The 22,574-nt window shown below is 56.6% G+C and overlaps 1 protein-coding gene across 2 annotated transcripts; it reads left to right on the top strand.

The window, feature by feature from the left end:
- The first annotated feature begins 1,905 nt into the window (after window positions 1–1,905).
- On the top strand, window positions 1,906–22,301 carry VSX2 (visual system homeobox 2). 2 transcript variants are annotated; one of them, XM_045201167.2, is made up of 5 exons: window positions 1,906–2,348; window positions 3,608–3,692; window positions 7,518–7,641; window positions 18,664–18,844; window positions 19,602–22,301. In XM_045201167.2, the coding sequence occupies exons 1-5, from the start codon at window positions 1,979–1,981 to the stop codon at window positions 19,982–19,984; spliced, it is 1,143 nt and encodes a 380-aa protein (XP_045057102.2). In that variant the 5' UTR covers window positions 1,906–1,978; the 3' UTR covers window positions 19,985–22,301. The 2 variants fall into 2 exon arrangements, with proteins under 2 accessions (XP_045057102.2, XP_024423022.2); XM_024567254.3 differs by having other exon boundaries at window positions 19,659–22,301.
- Window positions 22,302–22,574: the final 273 nt, after the last annotated feature.

Consider the following 22,574-nt stretch of genomic DNA (forward strand, 5'->3'; position numbering starts at 1 on the left):
CCCCGGGGTCCACAGATGTCTTGAGCCTGGGGCTGGACTAAGTCAGGCAGCTGGAGCAGTCACAATGACACCCCGAAGCTCAGAGACAGCCCCCAGGCCAGGGGTCTGTAGGAGTCCAGTTGCAAGCGTGGGACTGGCTGCAGGTGGTGCCAGCACCTTGCCCTCCTTCCACCTGTAGCCCCCTGGCAAGAGTGCTTCGGAGGGCCTGGGGTTGTCCCCATCCCCGACCTCCTGGGGTAAACTGGCAACTGTCTTCCTGGGAGTGGAAACCGGCAGCTTCAGACATGGGGTTTGGGCAAGAGGTTTTTCATCTTCACCTCCTGGCAAGGGCCGAGCTTCCCTCACTCACACACTTGTTTCCCATCACTCACGTCCTTGCCCGTCGGCTGGCATCTGGCTCATCGTGGATGTCCCGTGATAAGTCAGGGACCTGACAGACGCCATTAACATAACATCCCTATTCATCCTTCCATGGCAGGCTGGCATGGAGAGGAGGCCGAGAGAGATGGAGTCAAAAGAGAACAACTTTTGACACCAGACTCACGTGAGGTTGAGCCTGGCCTCTGCTGCTTTACTAGCTCGGTAGCCTAGAACGAGTCACCTAAGCTCTCTGAGAACCTGTTTCCACCTTCATAAAATGGGGATAGAAATTCTTATCTGGGATCAAAGCCATTGCTTTGCACAACTCCAGGGGGCACCATTCACGTTGTTGTCTATGTGAGTGGTGCCACAGGAAAGGATGCCTCAAGACTACATACCCCCGAGTCTGCAAGTAAGAGTAGCAAGTAAGAGCAGCTACATGGAACCAAGGTGCTAATGGGGTTCTTGTGAGGACCAGCGATTATGCCATGCAAAGGGGCTGGGGCCTCAGAGGTGCACAGTAGGCATGGCATTTTGGGGGGACACCATGCCCAGATGCCTCCTGCATGGAGAGACGCCCCAGCCTAGTCCTGGCTCCTGTGTGGACCAGGTGGCAGTGAGCAAAGCCCCAGTTCGGAGTAGCCTTGTTAGCAAGGTCTTGGTTCCCACATCCTATAGGGCCTCCTCTCACTTCTCAATTTGGTGCATGCCAACCACGAAGAGTGTTAGACTTTGAGGCAGCGAGCTTGGGGTAGTTAGGAGGTTTCACTCTCGGGTTTGTCTGCTGACTGACTGGTCAAGAAATCCTGAATGGAATCTCCTCCTCAGCCTGGTTTTCCCGTCTCTGCCTACAGCAACTGGCCCTGTTTCAATCTCCCCTAACAGGGCGTCTTCAAGGCAAGAAACATCTTTTAAAACCGGCTGTATACTTGGCACAGTGGACCCCTATTGCTGGCCCCTTTGTCATTCACTTATTCGCTGGGCCAACACCTACTGAGCTGCTCTTCTGAACTAGGCACTGCGACCCGTACAGGGGACAAGCCTCTTCACACCCTGTCCCCTTCTCACCACTGTCGCCACACACTCTGCCCAGGGCGCTTGCCCTCCCTCCTTCTGCCTTGCACAGGGGCCTGTGTTTGGGCTTTCTTTGACCCTGCCAACCTGCAAAGCAGTTGAGGGAGGGTGGAGGACTAGCAGCTGCCCTGGGCCCATCCTCCCACCCGGCCCCAGGGACATGGCTCAGCCAGGCTCTGGCCAGAATCCCAAGCCACCCTGCCTCCTGGAACCACCCTGAACTTTGTTGTTTCCACTCAGACCCCGGGGGTCCCCGCTCCTGGGCGTCCTGCCCCCAGCGCCCTGGCCCCTGGTGCTTGCTGCCGGCCGCGGGAGCTACCAGCTTTTTGGAATTCCTAATCGCTCCTGGCCCCGGTGATTGGCTGCTCAGCTCTGACCCCACTTGGGCTGCCGCCTGGTTGGATAAAAGGGGAATCTCCTTGGGGCTCCAGAGCATTAGACACCGGAGGGGGCACCTGGGACCACCTTCGCGAAGCGGGGAGCCCGGCGGGGGGGTGGGGGGAGCTAAAGACCCGCGGCCTCGGCCCCTCCAAAGAGCCGGGAGATGACGGGAAAAGCGGGAGAAGCGCTGAGCAAGCCCAAATCCGAGACAGTGGCCAAGAGTACCTCGGGGAGCGCCCCGGCCAGGTGCACCGGCTTCGGCATTCAGGAGATCCTGGGCTTGAACAAGGAGCCCCCCAGCTCCCACCCGCGCGCTGCCCTCGACGGCCTGGCCTCCGGGCACTTGCTGGCGGCGCGCTCCGTGCTCAGCCCTGCGGGAGTGGGCAGCATGGGGCTGCTGGGGCCCGGGGGACTCCCCGGCTTCTACGCGCAGCCCACCTTCCTGGAAGTGCTGTCCGACCCGCAGAGCGTCCATTTGCAGCCGCTGGGCAGAGCGTCGGGGCCGCTGGACACTAGCCAGACGGCCAGCTCTGGTAGGTGAGGGCAAGGCTGCGTGGCTACCTGACTCGCGGCGAGAGCCGGGACCCCACGCCGTCGGCTCTCGCTTGCACCGCAAGGCCTTCTCTGGGCGCAAAAGTTCGTGCCAGGCTGAAGGGTCGCACCGCGGCCTGGGGCCCGCGCGCCGGGGCGAGGGTCGGGGGGATGCTCCGGGCGCCGCCGGGTGTCGTCCCCAGCGTTTCGGGCCGCCGCGCCGTTCTCTCGTCCTGGCGTGGGTCCCGGCTCTGATGTGGCGCCAGCCGAGGGTCCACTGGACACAGGGCTTGGAGTGTCAGAGCCCGTGAGGCGGGCTGGGGCCCCAGTTTCTCTACTCCGCCCCCGCCCCAGCTTCCCCGACGACCCGCTCTCCTGGAGCTTGATTCGGTTCCGCGCGCTGGAGGCCGGGAGCGGGTGCCAGCTTCGGCTCCCGCCCAGGTGCCCAAAGTGGTCTTTCCCTTTCTCCGTTTCTCCGGGCCAAACTCCCGCGTTGGTCAGTCAGGGTTTATTTTTCGCCCCACGAGCTTGGACAACCCGGCCAACGCGGCGGCTGAAGCGGCCTCGATCTGATTCCACCTAAGCGCCACAGGGAATCGGATCCCGGAGCCTCGCGGGTTCGCGAGCCCCTGGGTGACCCCGCCGCGCCCTCCCCGGACCAGTTGCCCGGCCTGGCGTCCCAGCGCGCTCGGCAGTTCCCCCGATTCTTCGTTACCGTTTTATTTATTTTTATTTGGAGGGGCAACGAAAAGTGTCGCGCCGCACAGTCTCCAGGCTCGAGCGGGGGCGCGTTGTGCGGGCTCTGAAAAAGGGGCTGTGCCGATGAGACCCCAGCCCTTCCCGGTACCCAGCTCCCTGCGCCCTAACTCCGCTCCCTGGGGCCAATTTTTGGGCCCGGCGCGATGGGGCTGCAAGCGCAGGGCAGGGCGTGGAGCCCGGAGCGCCCCAGGGGGTCTCCGCGACACCCCTTTGGGCTGCCTCGTTCCCCCGCTATCCCTGCTCCTACAGCGCTGGGGCCTGTGCCTCTTTTACAACGAAATCTGCTCAAAACCTCCGGACGGGGCGCCGGGGTGGGTAGGGCCAGCCTGGGCTCAGAGATGGGGCAGCCTCGAGGAGGGCTTCCCAGGGAGACAGAGCAGGTCCCCGCCGCTCCCGGAGGCGGCCCGAGCTGGGGCCCTGGCCAGTGTGGGACACCTGACGTTCCCGAGCCCTGCCCAGCGCGCCCCCCATTCTGCCGCATGTGCCTCCGCCCGCTTTTCAGATTCTGAAGATGTTTCCTCCAGCGACCGAAAAATGTCCAAATCAGCTTTAAACCAGACCAAGAAACGGAAGAAGCGGCGACACAGGTAAGGCCCCTAAAGCTCTTCCGCTACTTCTCCTGCTCGCCCACCCCCGCCATCCCCTGGTTGGGGGTCGGGTCTCTCGAACCCTATTTTCGTCGCCCCAGATGTGAGGTCCAAGGCTGCGCCCGGGCGAGGAGAGTGGGCGTTATTTGGGGACATTTTCCCGGGCCTTGGCGCCCGGCTGCGCCCGGCCAGGATGACGAGAGGCCGCGGGGGAAGCGGCACCGAAAGGAAAGGCCCCAGCCAGAAACCAGAGGCAGAGAGGGGCTGGCGGACCCCAGATGCGTCCCGGCATCCCCACCGCTGGAGAGCCGCGCACACCCAGCGGCGGGCAGCCGGGTCCTCATCTCCCACCCAAGCCGCTTCCTCTGCCTTCTGCCCGGCCCCACTCCTCTCCCACGGTCCCAGTGCTGACCCCCCCCCCCCCCCCGCTGCCTTCCTGCTCCCACCGTTCCCCAAATCTAGAGCGTGATTTCTGCATTGATGGGAATTTTCCCGTTAGGCTTCTTGTCTTTTGTGGTCCTGGAAAGGTAGCTTTTCTTCTGTGAGCCTCAGTTTCCTTGTCTGTAAAATGGGAAGAGACAGGAGACTGTGTGGACTGGATACCCCACCAGCCCTAGTTGGAGTGGAGTGGGCTGCACTGGGGTACAGACTAAATAGAGAGGTTTTGGTTTTTTTAATACGTCTTTAAATAGGCATTACTTGCACAAAGTTAAAATGCAATCTGTGCGGAAAGGTGCATCCTGGAAAGAAGCCCCCTCACCCCAGATCCGCACGCCTTAAGCATCAGCACCCGTGGGCTACCAGTTCCTCGTGTAAATTCCCCAGAAGCTTCTAGAGGAAATAAAGGGGCAAGAACCAAAGGTCTGCCTGACTTTCTGCGAGTGCCGCTACCGGGCGCCGTCCTGGCGCTCTCCCCGGGTCTGTTACCCCAAACCTCTCTGTGCCGGGGGCCCAGGAGGGGCGCCGCAGGGTTCCGCTGGCTCTCGGGCCGGTTCCCGCGCCCCGCCCGGGGCTTGCCCCATCCTGCCCGCTCCTCCTCACCCTCTTCGCCCCAATTTGTTCTCAGCCTGTCTGCACCCTTTCTCTCGGGCCTTTTCTGTGCTTCCCTCTTCCTTAGCTTCCGGAAACCCCACTATGGACCCCCACCTCTTCAAAGGGCGCTTCCCCCCTCTCAGACCACAACGGGTTCCCGCTTGAATGGGGGTGAACTTGGATTTGGTTGCTCGGTTTGATCCTTTCAGGCAGCTGTTTGTTTTTGTTTAGTTTGCTGGATTTTAAACGGAAAAATTTTTAGTCCCCATCCTGGGTCCTTTTTTACATTCAATTTCCCAACGAATATCCATTAAATCCTCTTACGCACCCATCTCCTGCCGGCCCTGGGGGGGGCAATCCTGCCAGCTTCTGGGTCTGGGGACAGGGACCAGACCAGGATGGGAGCACAGGTACAAGTCAGGCTGAGCTGTGCTAATTCGGGGGGCGGGGGAGGGGTTCCCACGGCAAGAAGAGCCCTGGGAAAAGCATGTCCCACACTCGGGGTGCCCAACAGAGCTTCTGCACCCGGCCAGCTCCCTGTGTGGCACTTGGAGCTGGCTGACCCATAGCCCAAAGTCCATGCTTAAGGTTCCCGACCCTCAGTCCTCACCTGCCACCTTCTCCCCCAGGGAAGCCTTTGGGAGAGTGGCAGGAAACCTCTGGGCTCCCAGCGAGGGAGAACAGCAGCCTGCCACCTGCCCTGGGTTTCTGGCTATGTCGGGCGCGTGAAGGGGGCAGATTTGTGGCGAGAGGAGAATGGCTACTGATTGCCAGTTCAGTTTCCAATTAGTTTTTAAAAATGTGCTTTCCTGAGCTTCTCTCCTTTGGGGATTTCAGAGAAGAGCCCCTGGAATCTGGGGGTGAGACATGGGCATTGTTTTATTTCCCAGAAACACAGGTGGCATGGCAGAGGTTAGAGAGGGCTCCCAGCAGCCGTGGGAGTCCCCGGTTTTCCTCTTCGCTTTCCCGGGGAAGCTCAGGCAGGATATGGTGGGAAGCGGGAACGTCTGGTTTCCTGCAGAGAGCCAGGAGCAGGGTTTTGGGGTCACATTGTGGGGGCGCAGGGAGGTTCCCTGGGGAGCGTGTCAGCATCATCCACACTTGGACTGGGTCTGAGACAGGGATGGGGGAAGTTGGGGGGTTTGAGGCTTTGTCTGGGGTGTGGGCTCTCCTAATCAGAGACTGGCGCTTGAACGATGTTAAAGGACCTATCCTCAGCTCTTCTCTTTGGCTCTGGCCGCAACACCTAAGTGCCTCAGTTTCCCTAGTTTTGAAAAGACCTCGCATGTTTTGGTTGTTTTGATGATCTGTGTCGGGGCCCTTCAGTAGGGGGCAGGAGAAAAATAGAAAGCAGCAGGTCTTCAAAATTCTGAAGAAACCCCTTTCTGTTTCCATCAGCATTTCCTCCTGGGCCCCCAGGAGAGGAGGAGGAACAATTTAGAATCACGCCCGTCATTTTCTATAAAGAGCAGAATCCTTCTTCCTCACAATCCCCTGCACTAACCCCCAAGATACTAAAGGTGACATCTGCACAAGACATGTAGGAGCTTAACTCTGTACGTTTTCCTGCGTCGGCTGAGGGCGAGGGTAGCTGCGAGGGACCCCAAACCCCTGTGCCGGCCCCAGGGTCCAAATCCCAGAGTCTTAGCAAGGGAGGTACCAGATTTCTAAGTGAGTTTGTAGAATCTGGACTCTTCTGCCTGTTGGCTCCTTGATGGGGGTGCAAGATAAAGGCCACCAAGAACTTGGTGAAATTTAAGAGCTGAAAAGAGAAGAATTTGTGTCTGTGAGTGGGTGTATAGTGTGCTTATTCCAGAAAGGAGGTCTAGGAGCCCCTAATGTTGGAGGCGGAATTTTGTGTATTGGAGCATATTCATCTGCATGATTTCCTAGGGTGAGAGGGTGTCGCTTTTACCAGCTTCTGAAAGCAGTTCGACCCACAGCAGGTCCGTGTGAACTGCTCTGTGGGGTTGGGGGCTGTGGAGGTATGTCCTCTCACAGGGACCTGAGTGGAACGCCCCTGAGTGCCCCCCACAGGTGGGCCACTGAGTGTGGGGGGGGGGTGGCTGGAATGTGGCCCTTGCATTCTGAGCACAGGAAGGGACGGGGCGCTCTCCCCCTCTTGTTCCCACCCCACCAGCTCGGAGAGCAGCTTTAAGGAGCTGGTGGGTCCTGGCTGGCGAGGAGGGCGGAGTGTTGGGGTGGGCTGGAAGGGTGGGAAACTCAGCTCTCAGTTGCACCAGCGCTGGGGTTGCAGCTGCATTTGATCCCCTGGTGAGTCTTAGAACTTGGAGGGCCATTTGAAAGGTCAACTCTCTGTCCCTGAGAGGAGCCCAGGGAGCAGGTCCCAGTGGGGCTGAGGCATTTGGCTACCTGGTGTGCCCTTGCCCTGTGCGAGGGAGGAGGAAGAGGGCTCTCTGAGGTTTTCTAAAATTTCTATAGGAACACCTTTCCCCCCAAAAGCACTTTCAGAAAGATTCCTATAATGAAATGCCTCCCAGGGCTGAAATAATGCCCCCCCACACACACACCAGAAGGGTAGTGTGGGCCCTCAGCGGTGAGTGAGGGAAAGTCTAGAGGGTTAAGTGATGAGTGTGAGTGTGAACGTGTGCACGTGCATGTGGGCACATGAGAGTGTGTGTATGTGAGTGTGTGAGAGAGTTTGTGTCTGATTGTGCTGAGCCCCTGGGTTTGGGGTCTGGCCAAGAGCCACAGGGAAGGGCCACTCTGTCCCCTCTGGGACAGGCCCGTGCCGTCTCCAGGGCCCTGAGTGTTGGGTTTTGCCTCCCTCAGGACCATCTTTACCTCCTACCAGCTGGAGGAGCTGGAGAAGGCATTCAACGAGGCCCACTACCCCGACGTCTATGCCCGTGAGATGCTGGCCATGAAAACGGAGCTGCCGGAAGACAGGATACAGGTAGCAGAGCCCTGAGTCCCTCTCTCTCCCACGTGCCCCATTCTCGGGGACGTGGGTGGCCCAGGTTCCAACCCCCTTGCTGTGAGCACCTGCTTGCCTGTGGTTACGTTCTCAGGAAGAATAGCTCGGTATTTGCTGAACACCAACCTTGTGAGGTGGGCACCTCTGGGGGACAAGAGACTTAGCAAATGTGGCCTGGCCCGCTGTTCCAGACTGCAGGCTTCCTGAGGGGTAGTTCACAGACTCTGCGGGGCTCTGGAGGGAGAAGGAGTTAGGGTAGGTCCTGGGGTCTGAGCGTGGTCTCTGTTGCGGCAGATGTCCCCTCAGCACAGCTGTCTGTTCTAAGGCCAGAGGTGGCCCCAGGCCTCTCTGGGTACCTGGGAAGAGTGACTTCTAGCTCTGACCCCAGTCCATCCCCCTTCCCTCTGCTCACCTCCCCACAGAAAGTGGTTGCCTCCCTTCCTGCTCCCCTCGCCTCCATCCCCCTAAGGCTCCTTCCTCAGCTCACAACCCAACAGCTGGCTCTACCCTGAGCTCCTGATCCTTTACTTCTCCCGGTCTGGCCCAGAATGTGGCGGGGGACAGGTTCTTGCAGGTGTGGCTCATTAAGCCCTCGTCCTCTCCTGGAGAGTTTTGTCCATACCAGCACGCAACACTGATCTGGGCCAGGCATCCTGGGCTGTGCTGGCGCAGGGCCTCCTTTCATTAGCGACAGGACCTTCCCAAGTCCAGAACACACACACACACACCCTCCCCATCACCAGCTGGGCAGGAGTGGGGCTGCTTAATCCTTTCTCTGGGAGAAGATGAAGTCTGATGATTTCTAGACGGGGCCTCCATGAGGAGGAAGAGTGAGTGGCATGGGAGGAACATTACCGAAATATTCAGATTTGCCTTAGCTGGGTCACAGCCTTACTTGAAAGCTGCCCCCATCACCTGAGTGGTCCAGAGTAGTTCACTACGGAGGCTGGGAGATGAGGGCCTGACTTCCTGAAACCCCTCTGCTCCAAGCTCCTCCTGGTGGTGGTCTTTTTTGTCTCCAGGTGGGCGGTGTGTTGGGGGTAGGGGGCGGGGCTAGAGAAGGAGCCACACAAGGCGAGGTGGGTGGCTCTGTGCTCTCTCACTGGAGAACCAGAGAATGGAAATGAGGCATGAGCTGCTTTTCCAGAAGAGCCTTTCTCTCCCTTGGAAATCTATTTGGAATGCCTGTTAATGGCTTTAGACACCGACACTAACAATAAGCTCAATTATTCGTAATCGGATTATCTGTGCATCACACAGGATGGCCTGGATCCCTCACCTCCCGTCTCCCCCAGCAGTGGGCATCCGTGGGGTAAGGCTGGGTGTTGACTCTGAATTGTGTGTGTGTGTGTGTGAGCACGTGTAAACCAGGGCCCAATCCAGTGGATGTGGTGGGGGGGGGGACCTCTGCCTGGCCTCCATGAGCACAGAGCTGGCTATCACAAGTGTCTGGATGGGGCGGGCGCTTACGCACTCCCTGCTGGTAGGCCCCACATTGGCACTACTGACCAGAAGGACGGAGCAGCTTGTCCCTTGCACTGGGTCGTCCTAAAACCTGTCTGGCTCTGGTGATGGCGGGTGGGAGTGTTTGTAACTGTTGCTATAAATGCCTCAGCATGTGGGCAGCACTGGGTTCCTTATGTTCCCTGGGGGGTGTCTGTGGGCTGGTGCCTGAAGCCCCCAGGGCCATCAGGAGGAGCTGGGCCGGGAGTAAGCTGATTGCCCAGGGCTGTGAGTTTGGCTGTGGAATGTGAGCGTGTGGGAGAGCTGAGGCAAGACTCTCTCCAAGTCTTTGGGCACTGCGTGGTTCTTTGGCTAAATGCTGGCCCCAGAAGGTGTTTGTGAGCTGTCCCCAGGCAGTCCTGTCCCTAAATGGTTCACCAAGTGGCCTGGAAAAGGCCTTAGCATGTATCAACCACAACCACGGCTATAATTTACAGAGCAGTGTCCGGGCGCTGGCTGTTTGAAATACGCAGTGTGTGCAGGCGAGGCAGGGGGTCTGGTGGTTACGGGTCACCCACTCTGGAACCAGACACCAGACTGCCTGGGTGTGAGTCCTGGCCTTGCCACTTGCCAGCTGAGTGGCGCTGGACAAGTCACCCCCCTTCCCGAGCCCCTGAGCCCCCGAGCCCTGATCTGTAAGGTGGGGCGGTGGTGGCTCCTGCAGATACCGGGAGCCATGTGTGTGCTGTGTCTCATGTGCCCAGTGCTCACTCGGCTTTGCGTAAATCCTGGGGGCAACTGCTGGGGTAGAGACCACTGGCCTCCTTTCGTTACTGAGGACACTGAGGCATAGTGATTTGCCAAAGCCACACCACTAATAAGTGGGGGACAAAGGGACTTAGGTCTGCATCCAAAACCCACTTGTTCACCCCCTCCTGCTTGGGTCTGAGGCCTGTGCTTTGACCTGAAGCTGAGAGACAAGAGATAGTTTGAGGTCAGGTGGGAGGCCTGTGTCAAATCTTCTTCTTTAAAAAATAATATTTATTTATTTATTTATTTATTTATTTTTAGAGAAGGGGAGGGAGAAAGAGAGGGAGACAAACATCATTGTGTGGTTGCCTCTTGTGCACCCCCTACTGGGGACCTGGCTGCAACCCACACATAGGCCTTCCTCTGGGAATGGAACTGGCCACCCTTTGGTTCCCAGGCCGGCGCTCAATCCACTGAGCCACAGCAGCCAGGGCAGCACTTCTTTATAAAAATAACCAATATTATTGAGCACCAGGGACTATTTAAAAAACAAAAAACAAAAAAACTCACTCATAAAGAAATTGCTTCTTCAGTGGGGTGAAACACGAGTCTTCCCGCCGCCCGCCAGCAGCCCCTCCAGTGGTGACCGGTTTCCTTTGTTTCCTTCCAGAGACAGTTCACGTATGTTGTCAAGGAATCAGGGCGCCCGTGAGCTAGGTGCTACTACTATTCTCGTTTCACTGATGGGTGCAGAGGCCAGAATGCAGTCCTGAGTCCCTTCAGACTCCGGAACCCTTGCTTCACCACACGGCCACCCATCCAGTCATTTCCTCTCTAAGTGCTGAGGTGGGAATGGGCACCTAAAGATGGAAAGCTACCACTCCGGAGCCGATCCCCCCCAGCTTTCAGCCAGAGGCCTCTGTGTGTGTGTTAGGGGATGTGGGGGTGGGGGTGGGGAGGGCAGTTATTAGAATCTCCACGTCTGAAGTCAGACGTTCTCAAGGTGGGATGGAAAGATTATTGGACTGGCTGTCAAGGACCCGAATCTTCATTCTGGCTCTGATACCCACCAGGCTTAGCAGAAGCCAGGTCACTTCTCATCTCTCAGTTTCCTCATCTGTAAAAAAACTAACCCCCTGGCCCTGGCTGCAGTGGCTCAGGGGATTGAGTGCAGGCCTGAAAACCAAAGGGTTGCTGGTTCAATTCCCAGTCAGGTCTCATGCCTGGGTTGTGGGCCAGGTCCCCAATAGGGGGCGTGCAAGAGACAACTACACATTGATGTTTCTCCCCCTCTCTTTCTCCCTCCCTTCCCCTCTCTCTAAAAATAAGTAAATAAAATCTTAAAAAAAAAAAAAGTAAACCCCTGAATACATCTGAGATCTGCTGCCTTATATCTAATGAGAGCCCAGCGTGGACACGAAAAGTCCAACACACCCACTCTTGTGCTTCGTTTCCCTGCCAGCAAGCCAAGCTCTGAGCCTCTAATTACTCATTGGTAAAATAACAGTAATAATATTTCCCCAAATGCCAATTTAGCAAAAGCATTGTTACTACTGGCATCATTAAGTACTTCCATTGACCAGATATTAAGTGCTTTCCATTTAATTAAAATCGTTTCATTAGATCCTCACAGCAGCCACAGGCGTTAGATGCTCTTCTTACCCCCATTTTCCGGACGTGGACAATGAGGGGCTGAGAGGTGAATGAGGAGCAGACTGCATTCAAACCCAGTACTCAACTACTGTCCCGTGAGAGCCCCTGAGGGAACCTGGAATGCCTCTCTACACAAACCCGGGTAATCAATGCCCGCAGCAGTGGTGGCCGCTGGCCCCTCTGTAATGACCTGCTTCCTCTGCCTCAGGGCTTGGACAGTAAGCAGCTCCGCTCGACAGCTCTCTGTGTTGAGGAGGAGGGGCGTGGTGTGTTGTTGGAGAAAGAAGAGATTCTGAGTCTCCACACCGGACTCGGAGACGTAGTCCTCTTGGTGGCCACGGAAAATGCTGGGACTGGCGTTCTGGAAGCCCCTGCCAGGTGTCAGCTCTGGGGAAGAGGAAGCAGGTTTCCAGGCTGACTTTTGTTCCTCTGTGAGGTCACCCGCTCCTAGAATTATAAGATCGGGGTGTATACGTATATTCACTTATTTGTTTACCGTATTCTTTTCTGACAAAAATCGTACTTATTAAAAATGCCTGCACGGCAGAGAGGTGGACATGCAAAGCGAACCGAGCCCACATCTCACCCCCAGGCTTCGCAGCTTGGTGTGCATGGCCGGCGGAGTTTGGCTTCTCTGGCCAGTGCTGTTTGATTCTGCCTTCTTTAAAGTGGTCCCTGACCAAGGGGAGGGAATGGAGTTTTGGGAAATTATATTCCAGAAGTTAGAAGAGAGGCACCCAGATGGGAAAGGGTTGCGGTGTGTCTCAGCCTGGGGTGTTTATTAGAATCACTGAGCAGCTTAAAATTTTTTTTATTTGTCAATTACAGTTGGCATTTAATGTTATACTAGATCCAGGTGTACAACCTAGTGGTTAGACATTTTTTTAAAGATTTTATTTATATGTTTATAGAGAGAGGAAGGGAGGAAGAGAGGGAAAGAAACATCAATGTGTGAAAGGAGACACATCAACCGGCTGACTCTCCCACGCCCCCAGCTGGGGACCTGGCCCGCAACCCAGGCATGCGCCCTGACTGGGAATCGAACCGGCAACCTTTCAGTTCACAGGCCAGCACTCAACCCCCTGAGCCACGCCAGCCGTGGCTACACATTTGTATAACTTACGAAGAGATCGCTCCCATAAGTCTTGAACTCACCTCACACCACATATAGTTATTACAGTATTATTGAGTATCTTCCCCAAGCTGCACAGATCGGCAGTCACAAAATAGCCACAGGGCTCTTACATATCCATGCAGGGCTCGCACACCCAGCAATTCTTACTTAATTGGTTTTGTGTGGAGCCTAGGCACCTCTATGTTTTTAAAGCTCTGCGGGTGATTGTGTGCAGCCAGTGTAAAAACGCTGGGTCGAAGACTCAGGAAAGGAGTTTCTGTGTTTTGAGTGGGTTAATGTAAGTGGGAGAAAGTGGAGTTTTGGGTGACAAGATGGTCTGGGGAACAAGATGACCTGTCAGGTGTGCAGGGACGGATGCTGCTTGGGGCTGGCTCCCAGGAAGAGTGGGCAGAGGTGCCCCCTAGTGGCCATCAGGGGCTGCAGCCAGGCCAGGCTTCTCTGAGCCTGAAGCTGGGACTGAAAAGGGTGTGCTGAAATACGGTGTCAGAAGTGCTGAGTGGTTATGGAATGTGAAGTCGTTAAATCACACCAGCAATGAGCCCAAATTAATCAGCTTCCAGCTAGAGGAGAGAGGAGACGCCAGGTGAATGTGATGGAAGCTGCCGCATGGATGACAAAACCAGGCCTGATGGCAGGGGCGAGAGTAGAGGACTGGGTCTGGGGTAGCCAAGTGACCAGAATGTGCAAAAAGCATCCGATTGTGCACGATGCCTCCATGTCTCCTGGCGGGGGGCGCAATCCTGGAAGGTCTGCAGAAGGTTTCCTGAAAAATCCTTGAGGGAAGGAGCCCTGGGCAGGTCATCCTGTGGGGGTCCAGGGATGGGAGCTTTGCCAGACAGGAGCCGTGGGATGACAACCCAGCCACACCCGCTCATGCATATGAGAGAGAGAGCTGGCAGAGGTGCCTGAGCTGACTGCTGTGCGCCCTTGCAGCAGATGAGCTCAGCAAGGAGCCCTCCCCCAGGCCCAGTGCATCCCTGGAGGCACAAGATCTCAGGACCCGTGGAGGCACCTGCCAGAGCAGCTGTTGACAGCCAGAGGCATCCCACCTGGGCTTCCTCAGAGCTGGTGAGGCATCACCTTTGAAGGGAAATGCACCAGGAAATCCAGGCTCTTTCCAGAGCGGGAAGACCTTCTCGACTCATCTTTGCCTGGGACTTCAAACCTGGTGATTCTGGGCATCACTTTTAGGTCCCTTCTCAGGAACTCAGGGCCCTGAATTGTAAGGCAGGGCTCTGATCCTCAAGCACCTTGACGCAGGCTCTCCCATGAAGAGGAGCGGTCTCTTCTAGAAAGTGGGCAGTCAAGGAAGTGAGTGGAAGAGGGACTGCAAGAATATTTTGGGCCTGTCAGAGCCAAGAGACCAAGTAGGGAAAAGGGCCCAAATGCTGCAAAGCGATCTCAAAGGTGAGAGATGGGAGGACCGGGCTTTATGCAAAAAGTGTCACAGACCATTTGTTGGAAGGCAAAGTGTCATCTCGTTGCACATTCACCTACAGAACTCATACAGCATCCATCCAAAGTTTTCTAGCTCTTACTAGGTGTCAGGCATTTCCCATGCACCGTTTGTGTGATTTTGACAACAAACCCGTGAGGAAGTGATATCACAGGCAGATGAGGGACTGGAAGTCAGAAAGGTTAAGAAATGCATCCAAGGTCACAAAGGCAGCTGGAGACAGAGCAGGGGCCCCAGCCTTGGTTTTCTAGCTCCCTATTGATCGCAGCCGCCCTGCAGTGAGGGCGGGGCTCTGCCTGGTGCTCTCTTGCATCTGTGCATCGGGGGTTTGGAGTATATTAGAAATGTGGGGAGAGTTTGCAGGGGTGTTTGTTTGACCCTCCAGATGCCTAGAGGGGAAACTAGAGGCTATCTGTATTAAAATCTCACAGTCTGAAGGTTAGTTCTGTCCTTGCTCCCCACATCCCCCCCCCATTTGCTGTTGTTCTTACTATTTGTCATCCAGCCTTACTAAAGGGCATGTGGAGGAGGCCAGAGGGGCAGGTAATGCCAATGATTAACCCGTCCCCTGGGCAGAGACTCCCACTGATTTTCTGCACCTCCACTGAAATAATAAGTAGCAATTATTGAGCACCCTCTATGTGACAAGTACTGCTTTTAGGCACTTTCACTTATTTCACTGATCCTCAAAACAGCCCTGAAAAGTAGGTATTCTTATTTTTATATCTAAAGAGACTGAGATTGAGAGAAGGCAAGTAATTTGCCCAAGATCACATGGCAATTTTTGTCAAAGCTGGGAATTCCGGCTCAGGACTGGCTGACTTCAATGCTTCTTGCAAACTTTAAGTTCTGTTAACACACGCTGGTTGCTTCCAGGAAGGGAAGAGAAAGGCAAATATGAAGAGTGGTTAGGGTTAATTCTACGTGCCTTGTCCACTTCCCTCCAAGGCACCACTGCTGCAGCTTCCCTGCCAATTGTCCTAAAAAGAAATTGTTTTGGCTGTACAGGTTTACTCCATAAATTGGAGCAGCATCTGGTCTTAGCAGAGAGCCAGGCATTCCAGGAGCCCATAACCCAGGGTCTGGATGACTCCTGATTTGAGCGACCAGCTGGCACCAACACCCCTGGGAGTGTGCAGGCCAAGACTGAACTGCAGACCAGTTATTCATTTCCCCAAATTAGGAGACCCAGGTTCTTTTTAGGGCCCCAGCTATGATCTGAATCTCAAGTCTGCAACCCCTTCTTGAGTGTTCCGGTAATGACACTTTCTGTTGGAGAGCCTGTCCCCCACCCCAACCCCCCATCTGAAGCACTGATGCTCATGAAATCCTGGAGAAGCAGGGGCAACACGCCTTCCCAGGCACCCACACTGGGGGAGGGAGTCTCTGCCTTTGTATACTCCACAGTGCCTTCTCCAGAATCCGTAAATCCAAACTGTGCTGGAAATGAGTTTGGAATCAAAACTCATTAGTGGCAAAAACCGGACAGGGCCTTATTTATCCCTCTGAGCGTGAATATGTATAGGTTTTGCAGCAGGAACCCAGCTAATGGATTTGATTACAATGTGCTGCCTCCGCTGAGGGGTGTTATGTAACACGTGGTATATGCATCACCTATTCTTTCTGAAATCCAAAACATTCTGCAGTCAGGTTCCAGTTAAGGGGTGTGGTCTTGTTGTATAATGCACTGTGTTCAAGCAGGAAGGTCATCTCCTGACTAGGAAGCAGATGGCTTACTTATATTAATAAAGAGAGCCTTCCCAGCCCTCTGTGGTCAGAGGAGGCACCTGGAATTCCATCACCCAGGGGTTCATTCTTTGCTGTCTTCCCTGAGATGTGGATGAAACCAGAAGTCGCTTATACCTGTATGTGGATTAGTCCTTTTAGATTGATCTTCCGTGGGAGAAGGCAGCTTGAGACAGGAGAGGGTGGCCAGGCGCTAATGGGAAGGAGGATGGGAAGGGACAGAGGTCTCAGGCAGGCCCTGGGTGGAGCAGAGAATCGGGCAGAGAGCCTGCAGGTGATGCTGGGAGAGATCTAAACGCCAGGACTGTGGCCGAGCCAGCGCGGCTCATCGCTCCCGGCTCTCTGACCTCAGTGCACAGAGTGCAGCCATTTAGTGGCCCTCAAATTATAGACACTCTTTCCTGGGCAGGGGTCACTCAGGGCTGTCTGGGTCAGGACCAGAGGAGACCCTGCACGTCGGCTTTCCAGCTCCCCAAGAACCCGGTGGTATCAAATGTGTGTCCCACGCTAGGGGGACCAGCGATCGTTTTCTAATGGTTCTGGCCAATGTCAGGACAGAGAGGCTGGGGGCGTCTGAGGCCAAGGTTATTTGCTAATGGAGAAATGCCAAAACAGGGTTACACACATGTGGGTCAACTTAACGTTGTGCGTGGACGGTGCGGCCTTTCTGCAATCCCGCACAGCAAATCTGTGACCCCTGGACTGTTTGGGGCCGTGGGGATGTGAGGAGAGGCGGCTGGGGCGCCCCCTACCGGATGCGGCCCGCCACGCTCAGCAGCCCACGCTGCCGCGGGCCGTCGGGGCGCTCACTCCGCCACCTGGCGGCGGAGGCGGAAACGCCGGGGCGCGCCGACTCAGAGCCCCGCGGGCCTGGGCCGGGGCCTCCTGGCGGCAGAGGCAGCAAAGGGTTAAGCTGTCAGCAGCGCGAAGTTAAACAGGTGTCAAAGGCGCCCCATATATCTGCAGATTGAAATCAAATTCTTTGCCGTATAAAAAGATAAATTACCCAGGCGCTGCCGCGCGTCCCACTCATCACGCCAGCGCCAGACGGCAAGCAATTTTTTTTTTTAATGTGCTAACGACCTAATCAAGCAATCAAGTCTGAGAAGATTGCAGAGTGACCGGGGCAGCCATCTGCCGACGAGACCCGCATTCATTTCCCGCGCCCCCGCGCGGGGCGGAGCCGGGGAGGGAGCTGCCGCGGGGAAGAGGGGAAAAAATCCTAAACAAATTAACACCCAATTTTCCCCGTCTAATTAGTTAAATGAGAAGTGTTTGGGGTCCCCCGGGGAGGGGGAGAAGCGCGCGGCGCAGCTCGCGCTGCCTCCCCAGCATTAATTAGTGCGGGTCAATGCCACGGCTCCCGGGAGAGCAGCCGCTTTAATTTCCCGTGATATTTCAGTGCCTGAGGCCCATCGATTCAAACTGAAATTAACTTATTTTTCAATCAGCCCAGGGCTGCCCCTGGGGGTGACTCTTCTTTTGCCGCCTCCTGAATAGAGCTGGAGCAATTTTTCATCAAAAGCTGAAACCTCCGCTTCCGAGGGCGGGGGAGGGGGCCCGGAGGGAAGGGGAGGACAAGGCAAGGCGAGGGAATGGAAATCACAGAGGAAACTAATAGATTTCTCCAAAGCACCTCTGCCCTCCCCTATGTTCCCCACTTCCAGGGGCTCCTTGGGCGTCTGGCTACCCTGGGCGACAGGGCCCGAGGGGCTGTGAAAGGTCAAGAGGGGCTCGGCCTGGCCTGGGGTCCTTACAGCACTCACCAGTTTCCTGCGGGCCTCCTGCCCCCTTGAGGGACAGTGCAGCTGCCCCTGATTCTGGCTCTGGCTCCTGTCAGCTGCTGGAGGTCTCAGGAAAGCTGCTTTGAGAGACCCAGAACTCTCCCTTCCCCCAAGCACGGCAGGGACCCTGGAAGCTCCTTCACGCAGGGCTGGAGAGCTCCAGACACCCCCAGGTCAACTCCCCATTCAGACCCTGCACCAGTCAGTTTGGGGGCCAGAGAAACCTCCCCGAGAGTGCCCCCAAGCATATTTTCCTAGGCCCTCATTCCCATTTGCTTCTTACACCACTGAGAATTTCGTCTTTCTTCCCTGACTCAGGGATGGCTGCCCAAGTCCCCCAAATGCCATTCAGAGTTAGGTCTGTAACTGTGGAGAGCGGAGATGATGGAGGGCACTGTGGCCTGGCAGAGCTCGGGGCAGGGCAGGGCACAGGAGGGAGCCGACTCGGGCCCCAGGGGGCCTCCCCACCTCTGCTTTGGGGCTTCAGGATGCCTGGATGAAATGCCCTTTGCTCCGAGTCCTCACTCACCTGGAAGCCTTCATAGGACTGCTCTAGGCTCTGGAGTCCTGGCAGAGAGGGAGCTCTGAACACCACTAGTCCGGGTTCTGGAAAGGAATTTGTCCCTCGACAAGTCAGAGAAGAGATGCTGTTTATTCCCCGAAGGTGTGAGCACTCGTAAGACAGCTACCAGGGTCAGGCTTCTCAGCTGCAAACTGAGGACCACACTGGGAACTGCTCACCTGCAAGACTCTGTCCTAGAGGCATCCCCATCCCATACAAAAAGAGAGAGGGAGAAAGACCCACTTCACCCATTGTGTTCTCACAGGACGTGGGTCCTCATTCTGGTGGGTACCCCTGAGCCTGGAGGAACCCCCTGGGTACCATGGGATAGGTGAGCTCGAGCAAGGACAGCCACCTGGAGAAACCAGCAGTCACAAGGGCATGCGGCCACTAGCTGCAGAGAGACATGGGGGGAGAGGCCAGGGCCAGTGCCTCTCAGGGCACACCCCGACCTGCCCGTCTACACCTGCAGGTCTGGTTCCAGAACCGCAGAGCCAAGTGGAGGAAGCGAGAGAAGTGCTGGGGCCGGAGCAGCGTCATGGCGGAGTACGGGCTGTACGGGGCCATGGTGCGGCACTCCATCCCCCTGCCCGAGTCCATCCTCAAGTCCGCCAAGGATGGTATCATGGACTCCTGTGCCCCGTGGCTGCTGGGTAAGAGCCCACATCCTCCTTGGGGCCCTGCCCCTGCGGCAAGGAGAGTGGGCTCCATGGAGGAGGGGACAGAGCCCTGGAACAAAGGGACCTGGCCACAGCAGCCTGCAGAAGGAAGGCCCTCCAAAACAGGCCTCTTCCTCTCCCTTGGGCGGCTCCAAGGGCAGGCTGGGCCTGGGGCTTGGTATCCATCCCTTGTACCCACCTTTGAGTGCCTGGGACTTTAGTCCTGGACAGATCCCTGACTGTGGGCTCTTCTGTCCTCTGAGGAGAGTGTGACTGTTGCCCCAGGGTCTGTACCCTTTCTTCCCTTGTGGGAGGTGGGCTTCTGATGAATGAAATTGTCCTTCTTGGGGGCGGGGGTCCCTTTGCCCCTAGATCCCTTTGGCCACCATTCTGGCTTTGCCCAGAGGACTTCTTCCCACTAAATCTCTCCACCTGCAGTCTTCCTCCACCTGCCATCTGAGCCTATGTCTGAGAGCAGCAGCAGCCAACCTGGGCTTCTAAGACCTGGAATCCCAGGAGGGAGGGATGGGGAGCAAATGCTGTGCTCTGGAGGGGAGAGAACAGGCCGCCAGGGGGCCAGGTGCCCCGGGCTCGGCTCCAGGAAGCCCCCTGCAGGCCTGGCGCCTCGCGGCTGGTCCGCAGCCCCGTGCCGGCCCGGCCCCAGCCCTGGGACTCGCGTGACTGCGGTGCGTGAAGGAAGGCTTTCTGCTCGTCCTTAATTCTGGCCTCTCTCTATCTTTGCCGTTTTCAGTTCAAGATGGCTTTCCCAGGCGCTTTTCTAAACCCGAATACCAACAATTCTTTTTAGGAATGCACAAAAAGTCGCTGGAGGCGGCAGCCGAGTCGGGGAGGAAGCCCGAGGGGGAGCGCCAGGCCCTGCCCAAGCTGGATCAGGTGGAGCCGGAGGAGCGGGGCGCCGACGCCCCGGCGGCAGCCCTGTCCCAGGAGGAACTGAGGGAGAACAGCATTGCGGCGCTGCGCGCCAGAGCTCAGGAGCACAGCACCAAAGTGCTGGGGACTGTGTCGGGGCCCAGCAGCCGGGCCCGGAGTGCCGAGGAGCCGGACGAGGAGGCCGGGGACGAAGACAGGCCGGTGGACAAGCTGAGTCCGCCGCAGCTCGAGGACGTGGCTTAGGTCGAGGGTGCGCTGGCCCTGCGGCCCCAGGACTCCGCTCTTCTCAGGGGCCTGTGGTGCTGGCCGGTGCTCTCCCCTGCCCCACAGGCCCTCCGTGACCCCCGGTGACTCAGACACAACCCAGCTCTGGTCGAGGCTTTGGGCAGTGCTGAGACAGCCCCCACCTAGCCTCGACCTCCTCGGCATCCTCCTCTTCCCAGCAGCCCTGCCTCAGAAGCCTGTTTGCTGCCCAAACCACCCCTCTGGCCGCTTTCACTCGGTCCCTGGTGACTCACTGTCCAGACCACACCCCACTGTGCTCTCTGGCTGCAGAGCCCCCTTCCCAGCTCTAACCACCTGTGGGGTCTGCTCCTCCCGGCCCCCAGGCTCAAAGCCCACCGCCTGCCACCGCCCTGTCAGGGGTTGAGGACCTGCTCTCCAGGGCCCATGTCCTGAGCACCCAGGCCTCAGCCAAACTCTGTTCCCCTCAGCCTCTTCCTTCCTGTGGGCCTGGGTGTGGGTCTCCACCGTGAGAATGTACTGCCCTGCAGGCCTGGGTACGACCTTTGGTCTACCCCATCAGTGAGGCCTGGAGTCCAGATTAAACTTGGGAAGGCTCAGCCTGGCTCCTCAGCCACCCTCCATCCATGCCCTCCATGGTCACCCTCAGGAGTCTGCCTTCTCCACACCCAGCCTGCCCCAGTGTTCCTCCCAGCACCACGTGTGACGGTGAACAATTCCTGTCGTTAGTCCAGGGCCTGTGCCCTGCAGCCAGGGGCACTGCTCACAGACACTGCGGCTCTCTGCACTGTTGCCACAGCCAAAGGCTCTACCCGGGCCCTTGTGGCTATGTTCTAAAGCATCCCAACTCCCCTGAGATGCTGCCTGGGACCCTGGCCCGCTGTGCAAGGCACCCTTCCCCTAGAGCTTCTCACAGATTCCCGGTTTGCACGTGCCCTGCCTTGGAGCAACCCAATCTAGCTGTTAAATGAAACCCTGGGAAGCCGCAGACCTTGACTCAAGTTCATCCAGGCTGTTCTTAGAGAGCCCAGCCTGCAGTGGGCCTGAGGCTACACACAGTCATCAAGGGTTGGTCACAAGAAGGGTATGAGGAAACTCTTGAAGGAGAGCAAAGCAGGAGCCGGGGTTAGACCCAAACGAAGCAACAGGCACACACCTTCAGGCCAGGTGCATGCCGCGGCGCATCCCCACTGGAATAAGACAGCGGCTGTGCTGGAGCAGGGGCTGGGGGCTTCTTCCTGCCTGCTGATGAGAGGGCCGGTCCATACTGATGGCGTCTCTGCAGCTGTCCCTCCACCCCTGGCCAGGCTCACGGCCCCTCACCCCCAAGGCATTTCTTTACCCTCCCACCCACTTCTGCAGGGGATACCTCGAGAGAGAGAGAGAGTCTTGAGACGGTGAACTGGGGTTTTAACTCCCTATCAGAAGTTGATTTCTTCTTCATTGCATTCATGGAACTTTCCCCCGGGTCTTCTTGTCTTTGTCCCCCTTGGTTTGAAGTGTTAGACTGTAGCCCCGGTGTGTAAATAATGTACATAGAGCGAGAAGAAAGAATCTGGGTATCGAGGTGTTTGAAATACGGAACTGTAATAACTTCTAGGTATTCTAAACCTGTGATTTCTGTGCCATTTTCTGTAAAGATACAAGTAAGAATAAAATTGGTGTAAAAACAGCAGGGGAGGGACCCAGGCATCCTCACTGGGTGAGGAGGGTTTGTATATGCGTGTGTGGGTAGCAAAAAAAGTGAATCCATGAGGTTGTTTTTAGGTCAGAATTGCTAGATTCCTCTTTTTAAATTACTCCAACTGTAGAGGCACCGTGGCCTGCCTTTCTCCACTGAGCTGACATTTATCATCTTTGAATGGCATTTATCACTGTGATATGAGACCCTCCTCCATTGCAGGCACATGTACAATGTCCCAGCCCTTGAGCCCCTAAGTTATTACCTGTGACTTCCCTCCTGCTCCCCACACAAGAGATTACACCGACCTTCCCCTCTGGTACTTACTTGCAAACGGCCCTATTTCCCTCACACCTCAGGCAAACCCCACAGTCCACCTTGGCCCCAAGAGTCCTGACCCCCTTCCTTTCGGGTACACATGTGCACTTGAAGAACTTACGTCCCAACGTTAATTCCACCACACCAAATGGGACAGGCCACGCTACCTGGAGCTGAGCATCAGGCGAGCCTCTGCTAGGTCCCTGCCAAAGAGAAGGGAGTACGCAGGAGAAACAGCCGAGGAGTCCGCCAGTGGCTGCCTTCAGACAGCTGGGGCCCGCTTGCTGGGTGGTGTGCTGGATAGAATTACCGACGGGAGAGCAGGGAGCAGAATGGAGAGGGTGCATTTGAGAGTTGGCTCAAGAAAGCTCCTAAGATCGTTTCAAATTGGCTCAGAGGAGGAACTCACTGTCACTCCCTGGGCTAGGAATGCCCTGGCCTCACTCCGCTCACCCCCAGCAGTCACTCTTCAAGGCCTATCCGCCAGGAAGGGCTTAGACCCTATGGTCCCACGGCCCATGGGACAGCCCTCCATTAAGGCATTTTCTGCATTGTGTTGTAAGTTCTTGCTTACAGTCTGTCTTCCCCACA

Source organism: Desmodus rotundus, chromosome 7 (assembly GCF_022682495.2).
Source record: "Desmodus rotundus isolate HL8 chromosome 7, HLdesRot8A.1, whole genome shotgun sequence".
In the NCBI taxonomy this organism is placed as follows: domain Eukaryota; kingdom Metazoa; phylum Chordata; class Mammalia; order Chiroptera; family Phyllostomidae; genus Desmodus; species Desmodus rotundus.

What these genes read in the sequence shown, in the direction of transcription:
- VSX2 (XM_045201167.2), top strand. Translation starts at nt 1,979, where the DNA reads ATGACGGGAAAAGCGGGAGAAGCGCTGAGCAAGCCCAAATCCGAGACA. An exon ending in TGCCGGAAGACAGGATACAG is followed by an intron (nt 7,642 to 18,663) that starts GTAGCAGAGCCC and finishes CTACACCTGCAG; the next exon opens with GTCTGGTTCCAGAACCGCAG. An exon ending in CTGTGCCCCGTGGCTGCTGG is followed by an intron (nt 18,845 to 19,601) that starts GTAAGAGCCCAC and finishes TGCCGTTTTCAG; the next exon opens with TTCAAGATGGCTTTCCCAGG.